We start from the raw sequence: 12,560 nt of genomic DNA on the forward strand, positions 1-12,560 counted from the left end.
GTACTTTATACAGTACTGATTGTGTCAAAGCAGCTTTACATTGTTAAACAGGAACATAGTTTGTCAATAATACAAGAAGACAACAACAAAGAGTCATTTTTCCAGCTAAAGTCAGTTCATTGATGATTCAGTGATGATTCAGTTCAGCTCTCTTCCAATAGTTTCTGTGCAATCAGTCAAGTGTGAGAGAGTGAGTGTGTGTGTGAGTGAGTGAGTGAGTGAGTGAGTGAGTGAGTGAGTGAGTGAGTGAGTGAGTGAGTTTGTACCTCTGCTGGCTTGTAACCTTGACTGTAGTGCCAGATTTTCCTCCTTTAACGTTCTGACTTCATTGGTCAGTTGACTGACTGCATCATGACTGTGGATAAAGATGCTGGTTGGAGCCACTGTCAAACACACACACACACACACACCAGCAATGAGCCTCTGGTTTATGTTTGAAATGGTCCTTACATCTGTAAACAAGCACACAGACTCAATTTAAACTCTGTCATTTTGTATAAAGCAGCTCAGCGATCAACAGTGAACAGATTTATTGGCAGAGTGTGAACAATTGTTTATTGAACTGTTGTATAAATCAATGACACTCGCAATCATGCTCTTATTCTGAAAATCAGTCATGTGATGTCTGTGGTCCAATCACAGATCAATGGCATGAATGTGAGCATTATATTGTGTGGATATATGAATTGTATGAGATTGTCTCTCACAGACACACACACCTGTGTCTCTCGCTGCTGTGGCCAGACGTCCCTCTAACTGCTGTCTCAATCTCTCGTTGGTTCTGATAGAATCTTCCAGCCGCTGACGCAGAGATCGGATCTCTCTCAGATGCTCCTCGATCACGTCTACACCTGTATCACCACATCATAATTACAGCAACTCAACATGAATTAAAAACGAGTGCATTTGTTCTCATTGTTTGTCAGTTTGTTTTTATTTAAACCGCTAACTGAGCTGCTGGACAGTCTCACACACACACACACACACACACACACACACACACACCTGATTGGCTGTTGCCAGACTGATAATGAGATGATCCATCAAAACCTCCGATTGGCTGAATCATATTCTCCATGTCCCACAATGCATCTGTCTGCACAGATAGGCCTCCACTGTTTCCCCGTGTATGATGGGATACAGGCGTGTAATCGATGGGACGGGGCATGTGCGCGGTCAGCTGATAGCTGGAGAGCGAATGAGGCGCGCTGAAAGCTGTGGGGAAAAGAATGAAGCAGAAATTCAGTTCAGAACTAAACAAGTCTCTAAACGATTGGTTTCTATCAAGTGAAAAGATTCACTTCTGCTCATATCACCAGAATTTGCCAGGTCATAAATAAATAATAATAAATAGGAATAAATTAATTATGTCTAGTCACTTTGCCTACGCCTATTTCATGAGATAATCTCTATATCAATAACCCGTCACTTCAGATCATTCACATTATGGCACATCAAAGTTTGTAATGTAAAATTAAGCTGAATTAAATTATGTTAAAATATGTCCTCAACTCTCCTTAACAAAAACGTGGTTGTGTCTGTTCATGGGTTTGTAGGAACGTAGTCAGTTACACGCAGCACAAAGTGTGTGTTAGTCAGTCATGGACAAACACAATCCCACACACATGCCGTGTGCTCACTTCTCATGGGCGGCCTCCTCTGTGCTGAGACAGTCAGGATCCTGCGGTCAGGGTCAGGGCAGGTCACGGGGGCAAAGGTCATGGGGTTAGAATGAGCACTGATCTGCTGGGTTTGGATCAGAAGCTGTGAGCTGGACAAGAGTTCTGTGAACACACCTGCAGACGGCGGAGCAGAGATGTGTGTCAATGACATACCGTCTACCTGTCGCACTCTCCTGTGTCCTGTAGGGGGAGACACTGGACTACGGCAGTACCACAGTAATGAGGACCTTCATCATGAGCATTCAGGTTAAAACGCACACTGTGAAGTTTGGGAGCGACAGCCTGAGACCTCTAGTGAAAAAATTATCAAAAAGAAAAGCTGATTGTAAAATTGTAAAATCACAAAAAGATTGTTCTGTTTTGTCTTGTTTTAATGGCAGCAGCACTGATGCTACACGAATAAAACCTGAGGATCATGTTTTCCAGCACAAGATGATCCAAAGAGAAGAAGATCTGACTGTCTGTTCTGATCTGAGTCACATGAACAATGTCACTCAATAAATGTTAGGTTTCTTTGTTTTATCTGTGTGTGTGTGTGTGTGTGTGTGTGTGTGTGTGTGTGTGTGAGAGTGAGTGAGTGAGTGAGTGATTGTGGGTGTGTGTGTGTTTTAGATGGTATTTGTATGACGGAGGTTTTCGCACCTCTGTCTTTGGGTTCGGGCTCCTCCTGTGCAAACTCACTGGCTGCGTCCATGTCTGAGCACAGGTCCACATCCCCATTGTTGGAGCCTCTTTCGTCAGACACAAACGAGGCGCAATCTGATTGGTCTGTTGTCTCAGAGGGGGCGTGGCTGCTGCAGGGCGTGTCGGGACGCTGCTGTAACTGGGTGTGCAGAGACTCGATGATTTGATCTTTGTGTTGGAGCTCCTTACTCAACCTATTGAAGAACATGATCACCGGTCATTAATAGAGTGAAGTGAACTAATGCACATTATATTCCAGAGGAGACACCTCACCTCAGCGCTAGCAGCTCGTGACCCGTTTTAGCATCTTGCTGCTCTGAACGATCACCTGACAACCAAAGAAAACATTTAGTGAAGGACTGTATGATATCTACACACAGAAGACACTTAAAGGATCCGATCACAGCCTGAGAAAGCGGAGCGTACAGGAATATTTACCATATGTCTCTTTAAGCTTTATTTCTATATGCAGTTATATGAGAAACACCAGTGCGTGTGACTGGCAGTGATCATGTCTGTCTGCTACCCTTCCTTCAGAAATCACATGAACAAAAATAGTTCAGCCTTTGGCTGCAAATTTACAGACACAGACAGTAAATAAAGAAATCAATGCCTCATTATTGCTGTTGTCTGATAATGTAGTCAATATGCAATCAATATAATCTTTTAAAAGTCAATGAAAAACTGGTTATTATTTTTATTTAATTTGATCTGATTAAATAATTCAGTCTGTTACCGTCCCCGTCATCACAAGGTTTTTACTGCACAATTTGTAGCTTCTGCTGCTGTTGTTAATACAGCACATATTATTATAGGTCACATGACACCGGCACTATATACACCTGAACAAACGACTGCATGCAGCTGCTGACATGCTTTACTGTATGTGTGTGTGTGTGTGTGTGTAAGGAGTGTGTGCACACACTCACGTCCACTGATCTTGGTGCTGACTCTCTGAGCAAGTGAGGAACTCTGGGAAAGCTGCTCTCGGAAGCTTTGGCCCATGTAGTAATCGATGTCGTTGGCGCGCAGCAGCTCCTCGAAGGCTTTGGTCGTGTCACTCAGGTGCTGCGTGAGGATGTGGCAGATGCCCCGCCCCTCTCGCATCTTCTGCCGCAGGTGTGACAGCTCTCGTGCCTGTGCCTGGATCAGTGTGTTGTACTTCCTGTACAAACAAAAATATATGTTGCGAGTCCTGCACTGTTTGTTGCTGCATCTGCTCTGAAAACCCCGGGCTGATGATTTATACAGCGCAGCAGCAGAAGACCAGGAAGAACTTATCAACAGGTGCTCGTAAACACACATCAGCACTGAGCATCACCAACACGATTGTCATCTGTAGAGCGGCTTAGAGCCAAAGTGGATTTAATAACTGATGGACTTTGCACAGCTGTTGAACTGAACTGAACCAACACTGAACTGTGGCCAGTTGCAGAAACTGCTTAGAAGAGGCTTAAAAGATTGTCATCTAATTTTTTTCTTCAAGACTGGTCATAACTTTTTTAATTCATATTGTAAAATGAATGAAATGTGAGACTGATTACCTCTAACTGCTAGTGGGTCAAATTAGTTCTTAAGACACAGTGTTAAAGGGGTCATGACCTTCATTTTTTATTATTTTATAGTTGTCTGAGGTTCACTTATAATGTTAGTGTGATTTTACAACAAAAAACATCATCATTTAGAAGTAACAGGCTATTTTCTCTCCTGTTTTTGAGCCTCTCTGCAGAACGCTCTGTTTTTATAGGCGGGGCTCATTCAAGACTCAAGGAAACGCCCACTGCTGTGATTGGATAACAGTTTCGCTTATTAAAATAACAGATGGACGCTGCTGTGATGTACTCTGCAAACAACATGGGTCATTTGGGTTAAAAATGTGTGAATCCTCAGTATATATCAAACTGTCTGGAACAGACAATGCAATGGTGGTGAAAGCACGTTCCCTCACACTTCTGTGTGACACATTACTGTCAGATCCGCTCTAGTCAGACTCAGCGCTGCATCAGCCTTTACTCTCAGTCTCTCTGAAAAGCCTGCATCATACTGTCTTGTTTAAAAATTAATCCGTAGCAAAGTAAAGCAAACAAACAAACAAACACTGATGCGATCTGGAGCTCTTTGCTAATTTACCCCGTGTTTACACCTGACGTGTCCAGTCTAGATATGTTAGGATCACAAGGCAATTCAAAGACTGTTTTTCACAACTTACACTACACAGTGTCTTGTGATCTTGTAATGTCATCTGTCTGCTTCTGTTGATGGAGCAATCCTGTGTTTGCATCTCTCCTCTACTACAAGCGTGTATCAGTGGGCGGGGCTAAAGAGGCAGTGATGTAGAATCGGTGGGCGGGGCTAAAGAGGTAGTGATGTAGAATTGGTGGGCGGGGCTAAAGAAGCAGTGATGTAGAATCGGTGGGTGGGGCTAAAGAGGCAGTGATGTAGAAGCAGGCGTTGATCTTCTCCTGCGGAGGCGGGGTTTAGCCACACTATTACGCCATAAAGTGGCTCATTCCACAACAAGTCGTTTTCTGAGCTTGGTTTCAATATAAGCTGTTTTTAGACTAACCAGAAAGTTTGGAGTTTAGAAACTTACAGGATGTTTCTATAGTACATTGGCCTGTTATATGTCAAAAGATCAAGGGAAATTTTATTTTTCTCAGTTCATGACCCCTTTAATCATTGATTGTTATTTTCCTGTTTATTACTGTGAAGCTGCTTTGACTCAGTCTGTACAGCAGAAAGCGCCTCACCCGGGCCAGGTGGCACATTTCCCACCCTCCGCACCGCTCTTCCCCTCCAGCTTGGAGCTCTTGATCTGGGTCTCCAGCAGCGTCACGCGGGTCACCAGCTCCTGCAGCTCGCGGCTGCGTCTCAGCGGCCCGTCGGACTGCCAGCCCTCGTCCTCATCCAGACCGCTGTGATCCGCACTCACCTGAAGCGCCCAGTTCACCTGATGGGTTCACAGAGTTCATCATCACAAGACCGTCCCTGAGGCTTTTTATCAAATGAATACATGAATGAACGTGAACTAATAATCTGAGGGAGAGACCAAAGTAAGAGTGCGGAGTGATTAGAGAGACATGAAATCAGCACAGCTGTGTAGGAATTCAACAATCCAACACTATACTGTTTGGTGTCGTTACAGATTATTGATCACAAAATGACTGGACAATCACAGTCGAGTATTCTAGAGCAACATATGAAAGTATAATATGATCAAGCTGATGCGAGTCTGTAAATGAGGTGGTTGCAGTGTTAGTAACAGATGACTAATGACATCAGGGGAGCGTTACCTTGCGTGGCGTGCGCTCCAGGCTGGAGGCGTAGTCGGAGGTCGCAGAGAGCGAACGGACTCGCAGCTGCAGGCCGCGGATCACTTTGTGGCAGTGAGAGAGCTGTGAGCGCAGGTCCTGCACCAAACGCTTCAGCGAGGACGGGTCATCTGTCTGCGTAACATCGCTGTTGCCATGCCAACCGCTGCATCTGCTCCGCGAATCCAAGAGAGAGATGCACGTCTCCAACTCATCAAACTCTGACAGATGAACATGACATGCTTGTGAGCTGCGCACATGGTGAATGTTCATCCAGTGCAAAACATTTGTGAATGAGATGCACAGCATCATTGGCATCACAGAATGCAGCAGAAATATAGATGTGCTGTGTACAGAAGTGTCTCATGAACATGATAATAAGCTTTTGTTCATGTAGCTCCAGTGCTGCTGTCATTTAAGCAAAAGTCGTTCTCACTTTCACATTTTTCTGTTTAACTTTTCAAAAGGTTTGCATTCTATTAGGAAAGCTTGCAAACAGAAGCACTAGTTTGGACCCACTGTGTATTCATGACTTTGGTACGGTGTGTGTCAGGTGTGTGTACCGGGGCTGCTGGCGTCGTCTCTCTCAGCTTCATTCTCACTGCGGCCGCTCGTCTCATATCCAAGATCCTGAAGATCCACCTGCACCTGTTTACTGTCCTGCTGGACGGCGCTGTCGGCTGACAGAGACAAAACCAGTCAGCACAAACAACAGGGGTGTGTGTGTTTATGAGTGAGTGTGTGAGTAAGTGTGTGTGTGTGTGTGTGAGAGATCGTGTGTGTGTGTGTGTGTGTGTGTGTGTGTGTGTGTGTGTCCTCACTCAGCAGCTCTCTGTAGTCTTTCAGTTGTTCGGCCTGCGCTTGCACTGTCGCCTCTGACACCATCAGTCTCTCCTGCAGATCACGGCTCTCCTGACGACTCACGGCAAGGTCGCTACGGAGACGCTCCGCCTGCTCCCGAAGCCCCGCCTCCACATGCTGCCAGAACCCAATGGCTCCGCCTCTTCCTGCTCTCGGACTGCCGCTGTCGCCATCAACCTCTTGCTCCATTTCTACATCCTGATCATAAAATAAACAAACCAATGTTCTTGCCTGATCATTTTTAGTACTACTATCTGTACTTTGCTGTATTGAAATGAACCAGGTTAGGGTTAACCAGTGCTAGTTATGTGGACGATGTGGCATGATTTATTACCTGAACTTTGAGATGGGCTGCAGGTTTGTGTGACAGCAGAGCTCCGAGGTCCAGAGAATGTGGTCTGGTGCACCTCCTCTTCCACCTCCCCTCCCGCAGCTCCACACTCGGGGGCCCGCGCTTGCCGTGACGGGCCCGGGCATCTTCCCCTTCCACTTCATCATCATATTCTTCCTCCTCCTCCTCTCTGAACGTACGGTAAACTCTCTGAGGCTCATGGGAGTTTGGCCGGTCTGTTTCACGCTTCTCCAACCTCGCAGATTCCTCCTCATCTGCTGCTAATGCAGGCTCGTTCCTACGAAAGCAACGACACAATCACAGCAGAGCAGGAAGAAGCCATCAAACAGAAGTGATCTGCACCGCTGTTGGTACCTGCTGCGAGAGAGTGAGGAGCGGCCCGTCTCGCCTTCGTTTCTCTGCTCTGATGCATGCTGGGACATCAGCACCCCGTTCCCCGGTCTACTGAACTCCTCGGCTCTCTGTCAGGAGAACACAGTGAGCTCTGAGCTACGCTAATACAAACAAATGTTAAAGACCCAATGAAAGGGCTCAGTGAGCAGCGCTTTGTTTCCAGTGTGTGTTGATTGTATTTCCTGTTGACACGGGAAGTCAGGTGGAACATATCAAAGGGAAGAGCCAATTTCTAAAGAACATTGTATTTCAGAAAGTAAGCTTTACAGCTTAAATGTGTATGTGAGTTAAAGACATTGTCTTTTAGCATGTATGCTAGCACTAGAGATAAACAAGCTTTAAGCTACAGATGTGAATTAAAAGCCACAAAACAAATATTTTGATGCTACAGTGTCTTTAAGTAAATCATAATATCTGAAGGGTGTGTGGCTTTCATCTGCCTGATAACTGAAATATCTGAATCACAGATGGACGATCAAACCCTGAACTCTAGGAGACGTGGCGCTGACAGAGAAAGCTCTGAATGAAAGTGTTTGCTCATTAACAGCTGTTTTCTTCTTACCTGTGCGCTGGTCAAACTCTGAGCTGTCAGTTTGAGGTCGTTGTCCTCTATGCTGTCCGTGAACTCTTCACTGCTGTCATGATCGTCTTCATCTTCATCACTGCTGGATTCTAGAAGGAAACATGACAGACACTAAGATTCCTCTTCATTCATCTCTTTCTTTCATCTGTCTGTTTCTCTGTTGTCCAGTCATTGTCTCGTTCTGTCTGTGTTTCCAGAGCCGAATCTGTCTGTCCAGCTGCCTTTCCTTCACTCCCATAGTGAATGTTAAAGGGTTAGTTCATGCAAAAACAGACATTCTGCTGTCATTTACTCACTCTGTCATTGCATACCAGTATGACTTTCGTTAGAGGAACACAAAACATCATTTTTGTCTCATTTTTTTCTTTTCATACAATGAAGGTCAATGGGATTCAATGTTATTTGTACCTCAACATTTCTCTAAATATATTGTTTTGTGTCCCAAAGAAGAAAATCAGCCATAAAGACTTAAATAACATAAAGGGTGAGTAGATGACAAATTCTCTTTTTTGGGTGGACTGTCCTTTTAAAGTCACATTCTGCTCTGTTATTCTGGTTATATAACCTGAGTTTATATAAAAGTCCTGAAACTACAGCAGCAAAGAAAGAAAGAAAGATTACTGTAGTACGGCTAGATTATGAAACCATCACTAACCCTAACTAACCCGTCCATGTGGATCTTCAGCTGGAATCTGCTGCTTCAGTTCGTCTGTGAATGTTGTGACACGAGAGATTTGCTGCAGTTTATTCAGTAACACTGAAGGATTACTGGAGTCATGTGGACTCTATAAAATATTGTCTTTCAGGAATGAAAGGAAATATAGTATTTCAGATGTGTATAAAGCGGATCATGTGATTAACTGTATGAATGGAATATTTGTACAGTATCATGCAAGACAGATAAATATAGATGAAGTGTTTCGTATTAACAACATTACAAAATATTGTATAATAATCGGTATTGTATAAAGCGCTATACAAATAAAGGTGACTTGACTTGACAAAGACCCAGAGACGGTGCTTTAAAGTCACTTCTATTTGGATAATTTAAAGATTCTAGTTTACTTTTTATGTGTTACTTTTCTTAACTGACTGCAGTAGACAGATTAATATTTCTTGAAGAAAAAAATTGTAGACTTTTTAAATCTATTGTTTTTGTCTTCTCATTTCAGCCAAACAAATATTATAAAACAAATGCCATTTAAGGTGACAGCAGTCATGACTAGCAGTCATCTGTAAAAAGGCCCTGAAACACAGAAAAACTACTTACTACATAAATAAAATTCATTAATACAAAATTAAAAACATTTGCATATAAAAAACTGGTAAATAAAATAAAATATATAAACAATAGGACAAATACAATGTACTAATATAAACTTAAGTTTTTCAGGTACAGGGTTAAGGTATTGATAGTTTTCACGTGACGTCACACCCGTATGGGAACGCCCACCTGGAGGACAAAACAGTTATTTTTACGCAGTTTGCATTAAGTAGCAATATAGTAAAACACAGATATTAAAAGGCGAAATTCAGTAAACACCTTATTGATTATGTATATTTTGCACAGGCAAGCAGATGAAGCCAGAATATAAAGCAATGTGCAAAGTTTCACGGTTAAATGGTTTCCCATAGAAAACACTGAACCATTAAGCGGATTGCATTCATATTCCGGCCCTAATGCTTGCCTATGTACACTGTGCATCATTAATATAGAGAATATTACTGTTTTAAATATATTAAGGCACTTTAAGTGTTTTTACACAGTTTTGTCGCACTGTTTAGTGATTGAAATATTGCCGCGGGTGCTTAATGTGGATTGCAAATGGCCAAAACCTGCATTTTGTTCACATACCTTTATTTTATTCTTTTGAGAGGTGATCTAAATATTTGCGGCTGTGAAACAGATGGAAAATTGACAGGCTTGTGCTGCAGTTCTGTGGATGTTTTGCCCTCCAGGTCTTCGAGCCGGTCACGTGACTGAAAGCTATGAATAGTAAGTATATTTCAGGTATCCTAGGTTTAATTAACATGCCTTAATATAAAAATAAAATACTGTATAGTCTCCGCTGTATGAATTACATATACATTGATTCATAATAAAAATACAAAAGTGGTTTCATTAGGTTTTTTTCTTCTATTTTTATTAACATTAATGTAACAGATGTCAGCAGTTTATTAGGCCGCTGTCCCTTTAAGATTGAATGCACAGATCTAATATGCTGTTACACATCTGGGCCCGTATTCACAAAACATTTTATCTTACCACTAAGAGCTCTCCTAAATAGCAGTAAAAGTTTTCTCTTAAAACCTATTCACAAAGCTGCTGAGACAAACTTTTACTAAGGAATAGAGAGAAGTCTTAAGCTGAGAGTAAGGGGGCGGGGTTGACCTTGTTGCTATGGATGATGTCATCAAGCTTATTAACTATGCACACAGTGATTGGCTGATAGTCTCTGTCAGAGATTTATTCATAGAAATATTGTAGAGCGCAATATTATGTTGCCATATTCAAATAAAGTTTTTAAAATAAAAAGGTTAATTGCCACATTTAAATAAAGATTTTAAAAAGCAGGCTAAGTGTCACTAATTAAACAAGTAGGCTATATATTCAGCTAATTGTCAGCCTCTTATATGTATGCTTCTCGTAAACAATTAGCCAATATGCATTAGGGCTGCCCTCGACTAAAGATTTTTCTGGTCGACTAGTAGTCCTTCATTTTAAGCATTAGTCGACTATTAGTCGCACTTCTATTAATAAACCATATGAATCATAATAATGAGCCTTTAATTGCCTACATAGCCTAATAAGTGCTCAAGCGCATGCAAAAAAGGCTTGCCACAGCGCACCGGCAAATATAATAATTATGAATGTGTTAGGGAAAAACAGCAAGTACACTGCATTAACGTTTTAATAATTTATTGTTACACTAGTGCTCTCTGTTTTCGGTTCAAGAGATGAAGTCGGCGACACTGACTCGTCATCTCCGCAGTATGCGCCTGTATGCATGTTTCATACGGATTACATAATCTGAGAATATTTGTTTTCTATTTTAATTGGTTCATTTTAAAGTTTCACTCTCTATAGATATATTTTTTATGTCAATTCAGTAAACACCTTATTGATTATGTATATTTTGCACAGGCAAGCAGATGAAGCCAGAATATAAAGCAATGTGCAAAGTTTCACGGTTAAATGGTTTCCCATAGAAAACACTGAACCATTAAGCGGATTGCATTCATATTCCGGCCCTAATGCTTGCCTATGTACACTGTGCATCATTAATATAGAGAATATTACTGTTTTAAATATATTAAGGCACTTTAAGTGTTTTTACACAGTTTTGTCGCACTGTTTAGTGATTGAAATATTGCCGCGGGTGCTTAATGTGGATTGCAAATGGCCAAAACCTGCATTTTGTTCACATACCTTTATTTTATTCTTTTGAGAGGTGATCTAAATATTTGCGGCTGTGAAACAGATGGAAAATTGACAGGCTTGTGCTGCAGTTCTGTGGATGTTTTGCCCTCCAGGTCTTCGAGCCGGTCACGTGACTGAAAGCTATGAATAGTAAGTATATTTCAGGTATCCTAGGTTTAATTAACATGCCTTAATATAAAAATAAAATACTGTATAGTCTCCGCTGTATGAATTACATATACATTGATTCATAATAAAAATACAAAAGTGGTTTCATTAGGTTTTTTTCTTCTATTTTTATTAACATTAATGTAACAGATGTCAGCAGTTTATTAGGCCGCTGTCCCTTTAAGATTGAATGCACAGATCTAATATGCTGTTACACATCTGGGCCCGTATTCACAAAACATTTTATCTTACCACTAAGAGCTCTCCTAAATAGCAGTAAAAGTTTTCTCTTAAAACCTATTCACAAAGCTGCTGAGACAAACTTTTACTAAGGAATAGACAGAAGTCTTAAAGAGAGTAAGGGGGCGGGGTTGACCTTGTTGCTATGGATGATGTCATCAAGCTTATTAACTATGCACACAGTGATTGGCTGATAGTCTCTGTCAGAGATTTATTCATAGAAATATTGTAGAGCGCAATATTATGTTGCCATATTCAAATAAAGTTTTTAAAATAAAAAGGTTAATTGCCACATTTAAATAAAGATTTTAAAAAGCAGGCTAAGTGTCACTAATTAAACAAGTAGGCTATATATTCAGCTAATTGTCAGCCTCTTATATGTATGCTTCGATAAAAAAAGTTCAGTATAACTAAAATTAGGGCTGCCCTCGACTAAAGATTTTTCTGGTCGACTAGTAGTCCTTCATTTTAAGCATTAGTCGACTATTAGTCGCACTTCTATTAATAAACCATATGAATCATAATAATGAGCCTTTAATTGCCTACATAGCCTAATAAGTGCTCAAGCGCATGCAAAAAAGGCTTGCCACAGCGCACCGGCAAATATAATAATTATGAATGTGTTAGGGAAAAACAGCAAGTACACTGCATTAACGTTTTAATAATTTATTGTTACACTAGTGCTCTCTGTTTTCGGTTCAAGAGATGAAGTCGGCGACACTGACTCGTCATCTCCGCAGTATGCGCCTGTATGCATGTTTCATACGGATTACATAATCTGAGAATATTTGTTTTCTATTTGAATTGGTTCATTTAAAAGTTTCACTCTCTATAGATATATTTTTCATGTCTGTAATAAGGCAAG

General features: G+C 41.4%; 1 protein-coding gene across 17 annotated transcripts in view; it reads right to left on the reverse strand.

Moving 5' to 3' along the window:
* Positions 1–12,560, reverse strand: part of LOC107665637 (myomegalin-like) — a 63,381-nt gene that overhangs the window by 5,493 nt on the left and 45,328 nt on the right. For 13 of the 17 annotated variants that reach the window (XM_016456599.1, XM_016456598.1, XM_016456600.1 and 10 more), the window contains 14 exons: positions 7,846–7,955; positions 7,245–7,351; positions 6,873–7,167; positions 6,499–6,736; positions 6,241–6,357; positions 5,660–5,898; positions 5,117–5,316; positions 3,296–3,531; positions 2,640–2,694; positions 2,325–2,560; positions 1,641–1,796; positions 1,006–1,215; positions 720–851; positions 267–383 (listed from right to left, as the gene is read on the reverse strand). In XM_016456599.1, the coding sequence (XP_016312085.1) occupies positions 267–383; positions 720–851; positions 1,006–1,215; positions 1,641–1,796; positions 2,325–2,560; positions 2,640–2,694; positions 3,296–3,531; positions 5,117–5,316; positions 5,660–5,898; positions 6,241–6,357; positions 6,499–6,736; positions 6,873–7,167; positions 7,245–7,351; positions 7,846–7,955 (2,448 nt within the window). The remainder of the gene's footprint in view (positions 1–266; positions 384–719; positions 852–1,005; positions 1,216–1,640; positions 1,797–2,324; positions 2,561–2,639; positions 2,695–3,295; positions 3,532–5,116; positions 5,317–5,659; positions 5,899–6,240; positions 6,358–6,498; positions 6,737–6,872; positions 7,168–7,244; positions 7,352–7,845; positions 7,956–12,560) is intronic. The other 4 variants (XM_016456591.1, XM_016456596.1, XM_016456594.1 and 1 more) reach the window with 4 other exon arrangements.

This window comes from Sinocyclocheilus anshuiensis, unplaced genomic scaffold, assembly GCF_001515605.1.
Source record: "Sinocyclocheilus anshuiensis isolate Anshui unplaced genomic scaffold, SAMN03320099.WGS_v1.1 scaffold711, whole genome shotgun sequence".
Classification (NCBI taxonomy): domain Eukaryota; kingdom Metazoa; phylum Chordata; class Actinopteri; order Cypriniformes; family Cyprinidae; genus Sinocyclocheilus; species Sinocyclocheilus anshuiensis.